A 20,082-nucleotide genomic window follows, 5' to 3' on the forward strand; every position below is an offset into this window, starting at 1 on the left:
GTCCTTCCTAATTTGCTTCTTCATCATCAACAATGATAAAGATGCAAAGCAATATGAAGCCTGTGTTTCCAAAAAAAATACACATAACCAGTACTTCACCATGGTTGTGTAGATTCTTATGCAACTTTTGTGCATCTTGAGAACAAATATTGCTCAAAATAGCTGCTACAAAAATTGGGTGCCCTTTGTTATTGAATGGCAGTAGATTAATTGGACTGCTATGTTAAGTTTCCTTCTGTGGTAGGTTTGAAACACAAAACCAGAGCAGTGGAAGGAATGAACAAAATGATATTTCTTGGAATGAATTGTAAGAGACATTTCAACCACAGATGTCAATATCTATTGAGATGAAGTGTTGTTGAGCAATCACACTTCCAGCTGACATCAAAGAAGCTCTGGGACTGACTGCATCACTTGACCTTTGTCTCACAGCAGTGCACAAAGTTTGTCCAGAACATACATTAAAGAGGGTCATGTGATTTAGTGAATGCTGTGGCCTTGGAGAAGCCTAATTACAAAAGACAAAATGGTATAGTTATTACACTAGTGAGGACTGGCTTTATGGTGACAGCAAATGTCTTGTGATTTCTATTAATTCAAACCAACAATGATGATGCATCTATCTTATGGTTTTATCCAAAGGAAAAGGATAAAAGATTGCTCTTCATTTTTCACACAAAGGAAGAAGATGTGTGTTTAGCTTCCCCTCAGCCATGTTAGAAAAAATGTTCTGTTATTGAATCTCTTTTTTTCTGGTTGAAATAAAAGATTTTTGTTGAATCTTTTTTTTTTTGGGTCTTTTTATAACTGCACCTTTAAGCATAGATTTGCCAATTGTTGCAGTCCAACTTGATTCCATGTATCTTTTCTAGAAGATTAGCCTGTTGGTATTATCCATTTTTGAGCTCCAAATGCTCACAGCCATTAAGCTTTACTAGGAAGAAAAAGCACTTGAGATTTTTTCTACATGTGTTTTGCTTAAAAGCCTCATCTCAAGCAAGTCTGTGGGTAAGTGGTTCAGAGTCAATTGAAAATGTAAATAGCTGCAAGAAAAAAATTTGTGGTCATGGTTTAATATTAGAGTGAGAAAAATGAAGACTGAAAGGAGAGAGAAAACAGAATAATAGTTGATGTGACAATAAGAAAACAATTCCCACCATCAATATTAGATTTAAGAGATACTTCCACCAAGAAGCTTAATCAAATTCAAGGTTCTTAGAGAAAGAATCATAGGACAGGGCAACACACAAAAAACAATTTGTGGGAAGCATAACAGAAGGTGCAAAAAGCCTAAATTCCATGTTCTTCTTTAGCCTAAAGTCCATTGGGCATCTTATTCTTTAGCTGTGTAAAATGCATGAAACCATGATGCCAATCAGCATTGAAATAAGCAACATCTAAGCTTAATGAACTCCAATCTGAGTGACACGAGACAAAATAATTATAACAAGCTAACATGCAAATCCTGAAAGAAAAAAAAACACTAAATTAACAGAAGAATAGGAGTGAGAAGATGAGATGGGAATCATTGGTTAGTCAAGCTGGAGGGAGGTCTTCTTTGCCAAGTGGTGCTTGTTGTTATGCATCCACACCTTGAGGACCCTTCTCTTCACCCCAATCTCCTGGCAGAACTGCTGCACCATACTCTCCTCCTGCTTCTGAAGCCTCCACCCCAGCTTCTCAGCAAAGCTCAGCATCTTTTCCTTCTGCTCTGGGGTAAACTTGGTCCTGAACCTCTTCTTCACCATGGGAGGCCTTGCCATCACCCCGCCCACCACCCCTTCCATCTCATCAGACTCAGAGGCCTGCATGGCACCCAAAGGCATGATCATGCTGTGTGGTGTAGCCCTTGGAATGAAGCTACGGCTTGCAGGGCTGTAACCAAATGCACCCATCATCTTGCTCCATCTAATGGGTTGGAAGCAGTCGCACGAGGGCTCTCCTTCTGCCTCTTTCCTATGGAAGTTCCTGTGGCAGCTGCAAGCAGAGCACTTCAGGGCCTCTAGAGTTCCCTCCTCACCACTTGGCATGAACTCACCACAGCCATCAGTGGCATTCCCACCGATGGATGCTGCATGGTTCTTGAGGCACTCCCTGTACTTCACCACCACCCCTTTCTTAGTGCTGAAGGATTTAGCGTTGTGGTGGTCCTCTCTGGTGTCAGTGGAGACGGGAGAAGCAGTGCCATTGGACGAGTGGTGGATGGGAGGGGTGTCATGGATGCTGCTGTGGCCAGGGGCCTGGCCATGACCACCAAAATATGAACTGTTTATTGGGATTGGGATCTCTTTTTCATGGCCAGAAAGATCCATTCTCTCTCAATATTTGTGCTATTTCCTTTTGTAGTGTTCTTTTTGACCTCCACTCAACAAGGAAACAGGTCAAGCTCAAGATTTCTTTTTTTGCTGAAAGGAAGGACAATTGAGAATTTGAAATAGACCAACCTTAAGAACCAAAATTCCAGCTATTAATGATTGCTTTTCCTTGCCCTTTTGACAGAAAACTTGAGCTCCATGGTTCAGGGGAACCTTATCCAGAGACACACCTCCACCACTTCCAAACCAGAAGACCCAGCAGGAGATAGGAGACACCAGAAGTGGAAGAGATGCTCGAGGACTCGAGTGTTTGTTCCAAATGACTGCTTTGAAAACTTGGAAGGAAGAAGAAGAAGAAGAAGAAACTTAGGAACTGCGATAAGACCAAACAGTCATTGGTATCTGCAGAGGTGCTGACCTCCCCCACTAAGAAGGCAAAAAACACTTGACTAAAGTCTTGTTGGTTGTGGAAGATTAGTCTTTCCCACCCATGAGGAAACCAACAAGAACCACTGATTCAAATGACCACTTCATTGTCTCAGAGTATACACCTCAAGAATGTAGGCAGAAATACTCCGTGATGGTTCATGCAACAATGCAGCAGAACGCGTGAGAGCATGGGAGAGAAAAAACCTGACTGCAATTTACTCCAAGAAGCTCTGGCTGGCTTCCTTCATAGGAAGATTCAGAGTGTTTTCCATTGTGCTTCCCATGGCAAGAAGAAGGAAAACAAACGAGGCCAAAGGGTTGGAAGGATAAAAATGAAATGGTTTGGTAGTATGGTTGTGGTTGAGACACTAAATAGTGGTCTTACAGCAGTAGTGAGGGAGCAAAAAGGTTGGAACAAGACGGAGGAGAACAGAGAAAGGCTCAGGGGGGCTGTGACCAAACAAAGATAAAGTGTGGGGTGTTTGCTTTGCTTGCACTATCAGGAATCAAGCTTAGGCTATAGATGGAGGGAGATGACAAAGAGAGAAAGGGAGCTCACTGTAGTGTCAGAAGGGAAGAGGCACACAGTGAGAGACCACATAATGAATTGGAGGAACACAAGGAAAGGTAGCCACCAAATTCCCCTTGAAAGAAGATAAATGACACATACATGTATCAAAATATTCAGGAAAAGAGATCCATATATTTAGGAAAACAAACTATTGAGATCTCTATATAAAGTTAAAAGAGTAATTTCACAATGTTAAAAAAGAAAGATTTTGTTAAAGCAACGGATTAAATATTTTATTTTATCAATATAATTTTTGAAAATATAAGAATCAAGATACTAAAGATTGCTAATTACATGGAGTAATATATTGATAACCGTAAACTTAATTATTTAATTTTCTTATCAGATAATTATGATGTGATTAGGTATTGAATTTAGAAAGCAGAAGCCAAGAAATATCATTTTAATCTCTTCAATTCAGACTGCCATTCAAAAAGGTGGATAACATGGCCCATGAGATTCATCATCTTTAGCTTTCAGTGACCAAATATCTCCCAGATGTTGAAAAATATTCTCCATCACAGAGCTTTTTTTCTTTGCTTTAGAACGAGATGAGATTCTTGAACACGTCTGAAGAAGACGACATGAAAACTTTCAAAGTGGAAGTCAGCATGAGAAGCTCAGTGCCTTGTTCTTGCCATGTCTGCATCTTCTACATGCATGTTGCTTTATTCTTCAGTACCTCCTTCAGTCAGCTCATCCTTTTCTTGAATCCTTCTTGCAGCCCTATAATACTGTTTTGTTTTCTTTATTCCTGGAGATCCTTCTATCAGCCTCACTTTGTGGTAATCACAAGTTAGTAGACAGCACTTAATGAACAACAACAATTTGCTTCAGAATTGACAGATCATCCTTGAGGAGGGAACAGTTGATGTTGTCTTCTTCAATTTTTTTTTTTTCTAAGCACTCACCAAAGTCATTTGTCATGATTAATTATGTAAATAAATAGGCTAATTACATAATCCTTCGTAACTATATTTCTTTAGTATCTCGATCTCTAGATTTAAAAAATTTACATTAAAATCCCTATAGTTAAACCTCTTTAGCATCTATCTCTACTTAAAAAATTTATATTGAAATCTCGTTACGAAAATTAAACATTTAATCTTATTTACTCTAACATCATTGATTTTACTAACGGAAGATATAGATCGAGTCGAAATTATCTTTTTGTCTATTGTTTTCATGTCATTTATGACATCGATAACGTTAACCGTCACATCATTCTCATCGATCATCACCACAACAGTCACCCACGACATCATTGTCCGTCACTATCATTGAAATTATCTTTATGTCAATCATTTTTATATCATTCATACATGTATTATCACTGTATCTTCTATCGGTAAAGCTAATGACGTTAGGGTACATGAGGTTAAATGTTTCAAATTCGAAAGCAAAATACTAAAGAGATCTAACTATAAAATTTTTACGTAATTTTTTTAAATCTAAATATCGAAATACTAAAAAGATTTAGCTACCTAAGACAATTTATAATTAACCCAAATAAGCTCATATGGGTACAGTCACATATTAAATTTCATTAATGAATGTGTGCTTGTTGGAGTGTAGAGAGAGAGAGAGAGAGAGAGAGAGAGAAATAAATTTGGGTTGCTGCAGGAGGGGGGAAGCTGGTAGTTGTGGCAGCAAATTAAATGCATTGTTGGTGTCACAGCGATCACGCGAGTCGTAGGCTCCCAAGCAAATCCAACCTTGATTTCTCAGCCAAATATGCCTCATCTCAATCATCTGACACAGCCAAGAAATAATCCTCCTCATCTTATCCCCTTATCCCTTCTTGTTCCTCTACAGTGTACCCCTCAACCACAAAAAAGACACTGCCATAAGGTCATTATCGCTTCATCTATTTGCCTCATCAATCTAAAAGGTTGGAATAAAAGAATTAGTGGGGTCCCACGATGGAAATTAGCAAGTCAAACAACAATTTAGGTTCTATTCTTAATGAGCAAAAATGAGCTTACCCTATTCTTTTAAGAACTCAACAAGAGTATCTAATGTCAATCACATGATCTTTTTATTACTAAATCATATTTTTCTCTTTTGTCTTGCTTTATTCTAAATCAAATTTCTTTAATTTATGATCAACTTGTTCTACATTCACTAGACATTAATAATCTTTCTAATCATATTGGTAATTCTGGTAATTTTGAGTCATCAGGTTCTATCTAACCATTCCTTGACTATGGTATTAGAATCTCTCCTTCATCAAAATTTTCATGATTTCGTTTTAGATGCTAGTTTTTTTTTCCGGTATAGAATAAATGAAGAAAAGATTTGTAGGACTCTAAGATGATCTGAAAAAAAAAATTTACCAACTAAACTTTGGCATCTCTCTCTTTTATAAAAAATTTCATAATTCCACTATAGATGGTAGTTTTTTTTCATAAAAGATAAATGCTGAAAATATATTTCGATCTCAAAACTTTGTGGAGATCTCATAAAGTCTTAACTAAGCGAAAAATATGTTAGAAAAAATTTTAAACTTTCAACCTTGAATAAGTGTCACCACCGAACTAATGTTTTAGGTGTATGCTATTAATTCTTATTCAAGTTTTCAAGCTTTTTTTTTCTTTTTCTCAACAACATGAGGAACTTACCTCAGCTGATGTTTATTCACCATCCTCTTTTTATTTCTATGGTGAAGCTTCTAAGAAAATTAGACAAAAGATCATCACCAACCTTGCAAATTATAATAGACATTGATAGTGGCAAGTGAAGCACATAAACAAACAAGAATAATTGTTTATGATATCATCCAGAAAAAATGCCAAGTGCTAAATCTAATCTTTAGAAAAATAACTGAGGCTTTTCTATGATGCACAAGCAATATAAAATCCAGGTCAGCTGGCCTCAGATTAACAAGTTGCTATAATTAAATTAATCTACCATTTCTGTGGGGGCGAAATCAAATCTAAGTTGGTTTTAGTCTCAGCAGAAACAACTTGTTCAAGCAACAAAATAAGAACATAATTATGATCATAATTGTGTAGTTCAAAAGCATAATTACCAACTGATAGGCTCTTATTTATCCGTGCCAACACAATAAAAATGCTCTGTTTCCTTTCTTAATGATTTTGTGATCATATGACATCTATCATGTTAAAAACAGAAGAAAAATGTGGGTTTTATACTATGCAATCGTCTGTTAGCTCGTAAACTGCGTATTATCTTTCAGAAAATAAAGCTAATTAGCAATGAACACTGATATGAACCATCGATGAATCAGGCATCACCTATTATTTCCTTGGATAACAAAATGGCTTAACCTGGTAGCATTAATTAGGACACTGCAGCTTCTCCCTAAGTACCTTTTGTATATGAAGAATGAAAAGGCTTTGTGCATCCATATTTCTCCCTTTCATTTTCTGAATCTACTTTCTGCTGACTTGAGCTTACCACACTGTCGAAGACACAAGAAATGACTAGCCTTTGGTGATTGCATGCGGATTCCATGCTTTACCTGATAATAACCAAGAGTAAGAAAGGCTGAGCTTTTTGAACCTCAAAATCTATATATATGAGAAAAAGGCAAGTGCAAGCTCGATTGCTACCTTTTTTTCTTGGTTTTTGGGTGTTGTCCAACAGTGGAGGCCAATGCAACAATGTCTTGGCTTGTATTCCCTAACATATGTCATGCCACATTATGCAAGGAATGGATTAAATCAAGGTAGATACAAACACCTGATCATAGTTGTAAGATCCTAGTGTTATTGTGTAACACCAAAAAAATCACCCTTCAGCAAGTGTCTTATTACTAAGAATTATGCACTACAATTGGCCCAGGAAAGTTATTTGACTGAAAAAGAGACCATGAGCAAGAAACAAGATCAGCCACCGATCCACATACAAATGCAAAGTGTTCGAATTTGTTATTTTCTATCCATACCAGTACCTGGTATTCGCATTTTAATCAAGAGTTAGGCATCCCTTTCTCACACTAAAATAGCGTAAAAAACATATACAGGTGTGAATATATAAACTGATTCATTTGGATAGATCTGACATGTGCATTTTAAAATAAAATGTGGAACTTCGAAAAAAGTAATAAATATGTCAACTACATAGGAACTCAGCATCAGGTAAGCAAATGAGTCAATTGTTCGCAAGCAGCTAGTTATTTGGCTCGTTAATGTCTTGCTCAAACTCATTCACAATGTCAATGGACTAGCTTTACTCATTCCAAAGTTTGGTTTTTACAAAAACCGAGCTTGAACATGACAGAACTTGATTCATCTAGGCTTGCCATCTAACTTGTTAGTTGTTTGACATTTGAGAGATTTTGAGATAGTCTAAATCTTACTTCTAATCGCTGAGTTAGTAGTTGAAAACAATTTCTTGTTAAAAATGTGATGTAAAACAATCGATTCCCGAAAATAACTGCTCCTCTAGAAATTACACCAAAAACTCAATTCTTTTTAGATTCAAAGCTTAGATATTTTATTTCATAGAAAAGAACCTTATTTGGAATCCTTATCCCAAGATGTCAAGTTTCAAGTCAAAAGATCCCTGAAATAAGTCGACACATGCCTGAACAAAGCAAAGCTTGAGTCAACTGGCTAGATTGCAGTAGAGACAAGCATCTATTATTGTCAGCCTACGGAATATGGAGAAAGCAATCAAATACAAAATACCCTTGTAAAAATTCATCAAATTTTTTGTGACACCCTAATTTGCTTCCACATTGGAAATGTGAGGCTGTTATAAAGGAATATAGGTTAGATGGGTTTTTATCAACTATGACTTGAACATATCAGGTCATGTGGTTTCAGTTTATCAAGTTAATTGGTGCAAATTTTCATTGGGACAGGTAATGACAATTGATATCATAGCATAACTCGTACAGATAGGATGAGGGGTCCAAGTATGAAAAGGATTACATGTGACGAGGCTGGAGGCAATTCAAACATGAAACCATTACTTGATCTCGAACTTTGACAAAAGCCTAAATTAAAGGAGGTTGTAATGACCTATAAGTGGGAGGATAGTTATGACATATATAAGGCTAATGGGTCTACTATTACTAACCTAGAATAACCAGATTGGGTCATGCGATTCATGCCTATCAACTTAATAAATCTTAGGTTACTATATCCAGAGTCTAAGTTAATTACAACAAGTTCTAATTAATATGCAACAGAAATGAAAAAGAAACAGTTGGCTACAATTACTTCACATATTCATCAAAAGCTGAAAGACTTACTTATTCTCTTTCTCGCAGCTTACTGACTTCTTATTACAGTGCAATAAACTTGGAGACGTGGCATAGTGATCGGCTCCTTCAATTTGTTTCTTGTTGTGGCCCCCAGTGGCACTGACCTTTAAGTACCTGACCTTGTCATCCAATTCATCGTCCCAATGCCTTGTTGATTTCACTGTTACTATTGAGGACTGTTTAACACACTGATGGTTGACACCGTTAAGTGGAAGAACTTGGTTCATATCGAGTTTTGACTGATTTACAATCCTAGGGTCTGCAGCTTGAAGCCATGCAGTCTCCAACCTCTGCTCATCAGGCCCCATTTTTAGAGGCCCTTGGGCTGAAACCCCCTGCCCTTTATCTTTGTTGTTATAGGAACCATTTTTTCTTTCTGACAGCAACATGGGTATGCTTGTCACAGCATCGTTGCTGTCTCCAGGTGCAGATCTGTCACATTGTTCATAAGATTTTTCTGAAATTCTTTCATATGAATCCAAAATTTTGTTGGCATGAATCCTTTCTTGATTGGAATGGCTACTAAGGTTATCAGAGTCCACCTTCCTCTGCTTATCTTTTTCCATTTGGTTGCTTACCAGAGATGGCATTGATCGTAATCCTTCGGGTACAACTCCTAATCTAACATCTACATTCTGTCTCAAGACTATCTCCATTGAGTTTGTGATGCTGCTCAGAAATCTCTGAGCTCTTGATTTAATAATGCTATCCTCGAATCCAATGAAAGCGATCAATGTGCCTGCAAAATGTAGTAAAGTTCTTGTTTGTAAGCAAATCAAATTTAATATGACAAGGAGAATATAAGAGACAATGTAGTTTCAATAAGAGAATTGCACACGAAGTTCCTCTGGAATATAAAATTGACAATGATAAAATGGACCACAGATTTAACATGTTTTAGTTCTAATTGTGAGTTTCTCAATAGAGTTTCAGTGTCAGTGATTCCTAGTGACCAAGTGAAATTCCTGCAGCAATTCTGAATAATAAAGTTTGTCTTGTCTGCCCTCAATAGTTTGCTTGGCTTTCAGGAAAATCACAAAGCACAAATGTAGGACAACATACAACAGCATATACTACCACAATAACTGGACCACAACTGCAATGCAATGTGGTTTGGTGCCGTGTCTGCACGTTATGCAGTACACACCAGCATGTTATGTGGCATGAACAACCTTAATTAAAATAAAAGCTTAAACATATCATATAAAACAAGTATGTAAATGTCGATCCATACTAAATACTGATCCACATTTGGACCAGTATGATACCTAAAAATGATACAGGATACCATGATATCTGCTGAAATATATAAACAAATATCTCATGTCAGTAATAATTAGGCATGGCCAGCATACTTGTAAGCATAGGTTCCTTGGAGGGGATTTGTTGCAAAATTAATCTTTGTGGAGCAAAATTTTGCATATCTCAAAGATTGTAACATATTCTGTTAAATAAAAACTTAATTATGACCTCTGCTCGTTGTTTGCTGATATGCAAAGTTGGATGTTAACTACCTAACATGTTTTTAATATGTAAACTGTTTCTGTCACTTATTTCACAACCTGATAGTGAATAATTACATAAATATACTGAGGTATGAAAAAGATATGTATTATTGCTTGATCCCTTCCCAGAAGCAATAATCTGTTTATGAAGCATGGCTACAGATATGGAAGACAGACATGACACATTTTTCAAAATTTCTTACAAGGAATCTACATGACCGAATAATGAGGGAAACATTATCTTTGTTATGTATTGGGACTCCACTAAATCATTTTTCAAAAAGGGCATCTTAATCGTGTAATGACAAAACACTCACTAAACCTCTAATTTACCGTAGGGCTATGTTACTTCAGTGGATGCTAGGATAGAACTTAACATTTTGTCCATGCCAGTACATAATGACAAATATTTACTAGTTCAGGTATCAACCGGAACACAAACCACCCCTTTTCAGGTGGTCCAATCTGGTCCATTATTATTTTCCTTTGAATCTACCCCTTTTAAAAAGACACAAGAACCCCATCACATCTCTCCCAGAAGAAGCCACTCAAGCCTCGCACCGTCGGACCGCCCACCCCATCAATCTTCCAACACATGGTAGCCAACATGAACCAGATCTGTGCTGGTTCAGCCAGAGACCTACTATATATACCGGCAATGAACCAGACAGATAGCAGTCTGGTACTGAAAACCTTGCACTCACCTATTATATATACCATTTCTACTAGAGAAGGGTATAATTAGTGCATAGAGCACCTTTAAATGTCAACTGTCGGGAACATTGGCAAGTTGATCAAACTAAAATAATTGGTGACTACACCAAACTTATGAATAATAAAATGACTGAATATATCCAAAAATACTTTAGTCTGATGTCTTATTGTGTGTTATAGTTTGTATTGTTGGAAATAACAATTTAAAAGAAAAAGATAGTTTTAAACTGATATAAAGCAAAAAAGTTGTGGCAAATATATGATGGTAGATCTTAACAAGTTTCTATATTAAAATCGAGAAAATGTCATGATTTCAAAAGAAAAAATATCAATTATCTACCTTCATTTTCAGTAATTGATAGAAGTCTTCCACTGGTTGAAAGCAATTGTCTAAGTGTTTGTGAGTGGCATCTATGGATGCACATTGTCCAAATTTCATCCAGATTTTCTGGGTTAGCAGACCTGAATATTTCCTTGCAAGTAGCATCATTTGTTTGACCAGAATCAATTAATATTCTTTCATGAGATCTCCTGCTTTCAGGCAACATTTTACAAGTTAGTTATACATGATGAGAAGTATATGTAAGGAATAAATTATCAAGACCTGTTTTCGCAAAACGGGGAGTTTTTCTCCATGCTAGACACAGTGTTACTATTTTTTATGGCATTCCTCTTGCTGCTGGTGCTGCTGCTACTTATTCGATTAAGTTCTAAATTATGAGCAGAACCAAGCTGCAATAGAGCAGCAGTGAACCATGTTGAGCGCTCGCTTGAGTGTCTCAGCTGCTTTTCGGCGTCAGAAAGAATTTTCAAAGCCAGCTGTAATCTTTCTAACTCAGCTTCAGTTACTAGAAACATTTTAGAGGTAAATGAAATAAAGTCAGGACTAGAAGAAACAGCCAGCATCATTCAAAGTGACAAATGGTTAACATGTATCGCCAGTAACACATAAGCATGCATAGGATTGGAAAAATCCTCAGCAACTGATGTTATGAAGTAGTTAGGAAGGAAATAAATAAACTTCATGACCTGCTACATGAATATAGAGGTGTTATTAATAATTAGAAACTAATAGAAACAGAAAGAAAGAAACCTAACATTTTGTTCATTGCTAAAATTTATATTATGAAGGTTACACAAACTTGCATGTTTCTATTAATATATGTATTAAGAGAGTGGTAAACCAATATTAATAAAATGAGCAATGATTACTATAAATTCACTTCTTGTTTGGCTGTATGTATGTATGTTATCCCAAAAAATATAATTGATGCCTTAGGACACCAATGCTAAACTTTTGTTTAAATTACTCTTTATTTAATATGATGAACAGTGAAAATTACTCTTGTTTTTCATAATAATTATTCAAAAATTTTCACTTTTTAAATTTTAACCATCAAAACTCAGTGTAAACATCAGACTACCAAAAGTCGATCAAAATCAATATCATGTTCTATAGAATCCTATTCCACAACTTTTTACTCTACTATGTTCTGAGATATCTTCAAAATAATTAAACACTATTTATTCTTCCTAGAATTTTTTTTTCCTCTGCCGCTCCTGTTGTAGTAGAGAGTAGAGACACAAATTTGAGTAAAACTTGAACAACAAAATTAGGCAAGGTGTTTTCAGGAAACTGTCTTCAAAATAGATAATTTTCCCATTAGGATGCAAATGGCTTCATGAAAATTCTATCTCCAAGTTACAATGCCTATTACCCAAAATAATCAAGTCTTGTTTGCAGCTTGGTTGTCACAATACAATGTTATAGATTTACCAGGTGGATTGATAAAAGGAATAGTTCTTAAAAATTTCTTAAACTAAACAATTTCTTTACTTGCAATTGACATTGCAATATACTCTGATTCCATAGAAGATAAAGCAACACAATTTTGTGTATTGGATGACCAAGCAACAATTGCTCTACCCAAAGTGAACAACCAACCATTAGTAGATCTAGAGTTTGATCTATTGGATGCTCAATTTGCATCACTGTAACACTCAAGTGCAGAAGTTGTACATTTGTAATTCAATCCATAATTTATAATATTTTTCAAGTATCTCATACTCTACTTAACTCTTTCTAGTGCTGATCACTAAGGTTACTAGTGAATCTGCTTAATATGCCAATTGCACATGCAAGATTTGGTCTTATGTGATTCACAGCATACATGATTACTTTCAATAATCTTGGCATATTCTCCTTGATTTATTGTTGTTCCCTCATTTGGAACTAGTTTTACATGAGGGTCAATAGGTGTTTTAGAAGGTTTACAATCAAAATGATTGAACTTTCTTAACACATTTTCTATATAGTGAGATTGCATTAAGACAAACTCCCTTCCTCTTTTGATAACCTTGACCTCCAATATGACATCTGCAGGACTTAAGTTCTTCATGTCAAAAGCTTGCTCAAGAAACTCTTAGTTTCATCTATGCAATTTATATTAGTACCAAAAATAAGCAAGTCATCAACATAAAGAGTAATGAGTACTTTATATTTTGCAGTGACTTTAGTAAACACACAACTTTCTACTTTACTGCTCTTAAAACCAAATTCCTTAATTTTTTTTTAAAGTTCTTATACCATTGTCAAGGTACTTGTTTAAATCCATACAAAGATTTATTCAATTTACATATTTTATACTCATGATCTTTAACAATATAATCTTCAGGTTAATTGATGTAAATATATGCTCATGACCTTTAATAATATAACCTATATTCAATTTACATACTTTATGCTCATGACCTTTAACAATATAACCTTTAACAATATTTCTTAATCAGTGCCTTGATTAATGCAGAATCCATTGTGAACATATCAATCTTGAAATTGTTACAGTAGAGACATAGATCTGAGCAAAACTCGAACCAAACTGAATTAGGCAAGGCATTTCCAAGAAATTGTCTTCAAGATAGATAATTTCCCCACTAGGATGCAGATGGCTTCACAAAAATTCTATCTCTAGGATACAATGTCTATTATCCGAAATAATCAAGACTGCATTTCTTGATTACCTGAAGAATCAGAACTCAACCAGAAAATAAAGAGAAAGAAGGAATTCAGTACTTTGTTTGCACTAGAATTTTCTTATACTTTACTCTTCAGTATATAGGAATTTATATAGACACAAAAGGATGCTAAAACACCCTTTCAGTTATCCTGAAGAGTAATGACTTTTTTGAACCATTACCCCACATTAAACTGAATTTTTTAAACTGCAAGCAATTTCAATAACTGTTCCCCTTTATTCCTTCTCCTTTTTTAATAGTAAATTCCTTATATATGACCTCCCCCTAGATCTATTAACTCATCCAGTAACATTTCCAGTGATGCCCTATTCAAACATAATAGATAAAAGCAAGCTCCGAACAATGGCATTTCATGTGTAACCTCATGTATAATAATTATCTTCTTGTGGATAATGTTTATACCAATACATGAAGCACTAGGAAATATGATGCAAAAAAAAAAGATCAGATTGATTATAGAAGAAGCTTTAAAATTGGCCAGTTTTAAATCATAAAAATGTAACCTAATAGAACAGATTGTTGAACTATGCTTTCATAAACCTGGCACACTATATTGTGGAAATCCTCCTGAAAGAGGACTTTACTTTTGACATGTACATATATGCCATCTCACTAGTTTATATATCATTAATAATGTGATAGATAAATTTTAAATAAGAATGAATGATAATGGTAACTGAATTGGAGTTGTAAATGACCATGTAATCAAAGACATTGCAAGCTGCCAACCATTTAAAATTGAGTAGAAAATAAAGGATCAACTAGGAGGAAATAGTCATAAACTAGAGATTTAATCATCAGTGGCAAATAAGAATGATTAGACCTCAATCACCAATATTTGAAGAATTAATAAGAGAGCAAATGATTGACACAGAAAAAGCAGCAGTTCAGACTGATGGTTATATCTGATTTAATTATTACATTTTTCAATTTCTTGTTAAATTTGTACTTTCTTTCCGTTTCAAAATTTCAAGCAACCACTGCTCTAGTGTGCTTACTCCTCCCTAATTCCAAAGAAATCAAAGCAAGATATCAGTCAAATATAATATTTATGATAATAATAACAAACTAGTAATAAATAGGTATTTATCTTCTCCTTCACTTAGCTCTCTTGAACCAACACATTGCATTGGCACAAAAAAAGAAGTTTGAATAAGAAAGATATATTGTTGATTGTCATCCTGTCAATGGCAAGCATGAAAGAACATGATCGGATGCACTCACAACTTTGCCCACCGAGAGCTGTACCACCAGAATTTGACTTGGTCATTCGATACGTTCCAGCAATTCTGTCCATTATAAGTCCAGCTAATTGGGACATCAAGGCTATAGGATCAATGCCTGAATCTATCAGCTCTCTAGACCTCTTTACTGTCTCAGCAGTATCTGATGACATGGCGATCTCTAGAAGCTCAAGCAATTTTTCACCTGGTACAACTCCGACCTGTAAGTTTTCATAATAAGAGGACATGTTTCCGGGGCAATAGAAATATAATTATTTATCTAAAAACACATGTATATTTGTTTGATTGTCTATATCAGAAATGTTCACAAAAAGAAAAAAATGTTATTTTGATATGACTAGAACACTATATTTTTAGCTCAAGACAATCTGAGTAAGACAGTCTTCAATAACTCAAAAACATTCTTTCTGAAAGATGACATCAAGAGAGAAATGAAAAGGAACCAAAATTGTTTAGTAAAACGATACACAAGAAAAAAATTTAAGAAACTCAAATGAAAGCTTTTCATTGACAGTAGAAAAATCCTAGTGCAAAAATTAAAAACCTTAGAAATGAATTGTGTCATCAACCTTTATGTATTCTCTTTGCAAATTGAAAAATACAGATGCATTTTCCTGTGTGATAAATGCCTTCCAGGTACCAATAAATGTAGTTGATTTTCAAGGCTTCTAAGTGAGACAGGTATGAATATTTAAATGTTTAAAAATTAATAATATTAATTATTAAACATAAAGACTGTAAATAAAGAAAAATGCAAAAGAAACTCACTAAGTCAATTACAAGTGAACTAGTTATTCTTTTGCCAAGCAGACTCAACTGATCCAACATTATTTCTGCATCCCTAAGTGAACCATTTGAATTTAAAGCAATTAAATTAAGAGCATCCAATTCGACATCAAGATTTTCTTTTATAGAAAGCTTCTTCAACCGGCAGACTATATCAACATCTTTGACCTTCGAAAAGATGTACTTTTGACACCGTGACATAATAGAATGAGGCAAGCTGCCAGGTTCAATAGTTATGAATATGAAGACAATACGAGGCAGTGGTTCTTCAAGGAATTTCATGAACATGGACCAATTCTTTGAAGATAACAAGTGGCATTCATCAATGACAAATACTTTATACTGTGAAATTGTTTTAGCCAATGATAGACTTTTCAACAAATGTCTAACTTGATCTATGCTCATCTTATTTGTTGCATTCACTTCTTTCAGACTTGTTCCATTTCTACTAGAAAAAGCAGTGCATTCCCTACAAAACCAACATGGCTTGTTCTCTTCAATAGATAAACAGTTTAAAGCAGCAGCAAATATTTTTGCAGCTGAAGTTTTTCCTGTCCCGCGAGGGCCATGAAACAGGTAAGCAGGGGCTATTCTTCCCCTTGAGATGGCATTACCAAGTGACTGGATGACAATATTCTGCCCAATTATTTCCTGAAAAAACCTAGGCTGGTATTTTTGGCTTAAGGATCTTTGATCTACTATATCAAATGCAGCTCCTCCAGGCATATCTGTTTGCAGTCCCTCCTGGCTTTTACAGCTAGACCATCTCCTTCCATCCAAACGGCTTCTTGCCTCCAAATCAAGCTCCCCAAGTTTACTTGACAACTCATCACTAGTCGTATCCAGTGACAATTGGCCTATGTCACAGCTATTTGTCAGTAAAGGTAAACCTTGAGAAGATTTTGCCAGGTCACTTTGCTTGTGGCAACCAGATAATTTCTTTTTTAGGGAATGCTGGCTCCCACAGAGAATGCCACTGCCTCTCTTTTTTAGAGTATCTGACAGGGAAGGAGAACTAAGACCTCCAACTCCCATATCTTTAGTTCTCTTTGGCCAGTAGCAAGGAATGCCACATCTTTGAACCTTTGATAACTCTGGTTGATCCAGTTCATCAACATCAAAGGAAGCAACAGTTCCATTACAAGAACCAACAGTACTGGTGTCTCGGCCACCATATTTATAGTAAGAGCTAGTAGAAGCAGGAGTGCAAGATTGAGATGATAGCAATCTTCTACAAGTTCTATGGAATTTGGAGGAAGATAACCGGCTACCAAATCCAGATCCATACAATAAGGGTGAAGACGAGTGAGAAATATAACCATCTTGTTGGGTCAGCTCATGCACCAGTTGCTGCAAATCCTCAGAGTTGTAATCTTCACCATCATCAGATTGCTCACCTGAGTCAATGATTCCTAAAGAGCATGATGCTGTGCCCATTAGCTTTGATACAGTTGGATGCTTAGTCATCCCCCTAACTGAAATTGTTCTTCTGAATTCTCGGATATTTCTTCTAACTGGGTTTCCTGAATATGTACTTGTAACATTATGAAAATTTACAGGAATTCCAAGGCAAGTATCACTCTTAGAATCTTCAATAAGAGAATTGCTTAAGGTAGTGTTGTCTTTTGGACTTCCCTTGACTAAGTCATCTCTGTCTTCCTCATCTAGTTTTCGCACTCTTTCAGTAGTATGATGCCTCAAATTGTAGAGATACCTATTTTGCCTTCCGTTTCTGCCTCTTAAAGATACATTGAGTGGTGAGATATAGTTAATTTCTCCAATGAAGTTCTCCATCATTCCATTTCTATTTTTTACCTTAGAATTTGCAACAAATGACTTGGAACTCAAAGGGGACCTCCAAGATGAACAAGTTTCGGGGTCACGTAAGAAGCGTGCCCTTTGTAGAGCAGTAAGCTCCCTCTTTAAGTGAAGTTCACTTGGACCAACAGAAGTCTTCAACATTTTTTTCACAATCAAAGCTTCAATTGAAGCACAGAAGACCAAGTGATATAGTCAGAATGCACTGCACTTGGTCCCTAAGTTGTATTCAGCTGCATAACAAATCTACCAGAATCATCATTTTTAAACCATAACACAAGCTAAGCCATGCAAAATCACTGTATGAGAAATATTCTAGTGAGCGTAATGTGGCTACATAAACAAATGATCGCAATTAACGGGCAGCAATTAGTTTCTGTTAATCAAATGGAGATAATTCCTGCAAAACAATCGAAACTCAAATCAGACTGAAGATACAATTCATGAAATTTATGATCCACTGATTTGAACATCAAGATCAAATAAGTGCCACGAGCAGAGAGAATAAAAGCTATTGATGTAAAAATATCCTAAAATGCAACAAATGAACGTTTGAAGGATCAACTTCAATGTATATCCCAACTAAAAGTTTAATTTTGCAGCATTACTTTTGCTTCCAGCACTTTGAACCACCACTCCAGAAATGTTAGCTATGTATTTCAGAAGGAATGACATTAACATGCAAAACCATAAGAAACCATCTTTACGGTTTCATTACACAGAAAAAGAGGTACCCAACAAGCATGCAAAACTATTACTAATTCTGTAACTTGTGACATTCAGCTCTCTCAATATGTGGAACATGTACACACCAGCAAATCATTTGGCATCTCAAAAACAGTTCCAGAATGCTTGTAAAAGAAAACAACAAAAGATCAAAATAAACTGTTTTAGCCATAATATTCTAATAATCTACATAAGATGGACAAATTGGCTGAAATGAAGATTGTGGTAATAATTATCCACTGGTTGCTGTTAATCCATTATAAACAATTTCATTAACCAATAAGGACCCTGAACTTGCTACAAACTTCAATGTATTAGAAACTTAATCAAGGACAAAAAGAAATTGATAAGTACAAACATAAATGCTCAAATGATGGTTACAAATTTTAACAGTATCAATATGGAATTTCCAATTTGAGTACATTATGCATTATATTGTGCTCAGAAATTGTTGTGTTAGATTATAGAAATCGAGATGACAAGGAAAACACCTGTCAAAATGAATTTGTTTTAGTCACTTATTTAGCATCCCAAATAATCCTTGAATGGCTAAAATTATTTTATATCTTAGTGGTCTACAAGTAATAATTTTATGCCACACAAATTAACAGTGATTTCAAAGACAAAGTAAATTAACAGGAAGTGCATAAGACAATAAGGATAAATTAATATTTAAATAGGAAAACCATTCAAATGAAAAAATTGAAAGGATATGTGTAAGGATAGGGCCAAGTTAAGCACCCACAAGAGTCAACTTGGCCCGCTATACAAATCCGTACCAAGCAAACATTTGGTAGAGGTATAAAGGAGAAGAGAATTTGTTGAAGATGGACAAGGTTATTTTTCCACCTCAACATCTGTTTGTACTGTGTGAAGCTGGAAATTGCCAGCCACCCACCTACTTTTTTCCATTTTTAAGGATAAATAGATAAATCCATGTTACAAACATGACATTTCTTTTCAATAAATGCAGATACACAGTATAAGATGATACCAACTTTCTCTGGTTATGTCCATTTGAGTTCCCTCAAAATGAGTGGAAAAGAATTAGAATAAGAGAAGGAGAGACTCCACGGCATCAACCTACCTAGACAATAGAATTACAGGTTCTTCAACTGGCAAATCAAGAGGGGGCAAATAGAAATACAGAAAGTACATTTGCTACACCAAGAAAACCGATGAGGTAATGAAGCAATTAATACAGACATTAAACTACTGGGATGGTACTCTGAAAGGAAATGACCAACCCAGCTGTATTAACTACTTCTGGGGTAACATTGATAAATCAACTTAACCTGGAGGAGAATGTGACGAGCTCAAAAAAAAGCTCATGTAAAAGGAACCAATCAGTGAATGAAAGACAAAATGGTGTAGAAAACCATTAACAATAACCAAAGAACAAGAACTAAAAAAACATTGCAAGTTAGAACTAAACATCAACAAATTACCATCTCAAACTCTTAGATTTACGATGTCCCTAATCATTCTTCTTTTAGGCATAGAACTATAGAAATCATAAACATGCGTATAAGAAAGACTAAAGACACCAAGTAGATGAAAAATCAGCACCTAGATGGAATAATCAAAACAACAAATCAAGGTGAAGCATAGAAAACTCATGTTAAGCGAAATGAAGCTGAAAAATCAACAACATGGGCTTGGTATCGAACCACTTCTCAGGACGAATAGCAAAAGTCCACCA

The 20,082-nt window shown here is 35.4% G+C and overlaps 2 protein-coding genes across 2 annotated transcripts; both read right to left on the minus strand.

The window, feature by feature from the left end:
• Positions 1 to 1,381: 1,381 nt before the first annotated feature.
• LOC135598411 (zinc-finger homeodomain protein 4-like) lies at positions 1,382 to 3,352 on the minus strand. The gene is made up of 2 exons (XM_065092162.1): positions 2,949 to 3,352; positions 1,382 to 2,650 (listed from the first exon to the last, which is right to left on the minus strand). The coding sequence occupies exon 2, from the start codon at positions 2,310 to 2,312 to the stop codon at positions 1,533 to 1,535; it is 780 nt and encodes a 259-aa protein (XP_064948234.1). The 5' UTR covers positions 2,313 to 2,650; positions 2,949 to 3,352; the 3' UTR covers positions 1,382 to 1,532.
• Positions 3,353 to 6,416: 3,064 nt separating this feature from the next.
• On the minus strand, positions 6,417 to 18,198 carry LOC135598412 (protein STICHEL-like). Its single transcript, XM_065092163.1, has 7 exons — positions 15,819 to 18,198; positions 15,031 to 15,250; positions 11,375 to 11,618; positions 11,111 to 11,301; positions 8,540 to 9,290; positions 6,891 to 6,960; positions 6,417 to 6,799 (listed from the first exon to the last, which is right to left on the minus strand). Exons 1-7 carry the CDS (start codon positions 17,796 to 17,798, stop codon positions 6,698 to 6,700), a joined length of 3,558 nt encoding a protein of 1,185 aa, XP_064948235.1. The 5' UTR covers positions 17,799 to 18,198; the 3' UTR covers positions 6,417 to 6,697.
• Between the last annotated feature and the right edge of the window lie 1,884 nt (positions 18,199 to 20,082).

The sequence above is a fragment of the Musa acuminata genome, chromosome BXJ2-1, assembly GCF_036884655.1.
Source record: "Musa acuminata AAA Group cultivar baxijiao chromosome BXJ2-1, Cavendish_Baxijiao_AAA, whole genome shotgun sequence".
In the NCBI taxonomy this organism is placed as follows: domain Eukaryota; kingdom Viridiplantae; phylum Streptophyta; class Magnoliopsida; order Zingiberales; family Musaceae; genus Musa; species Musa acuminata.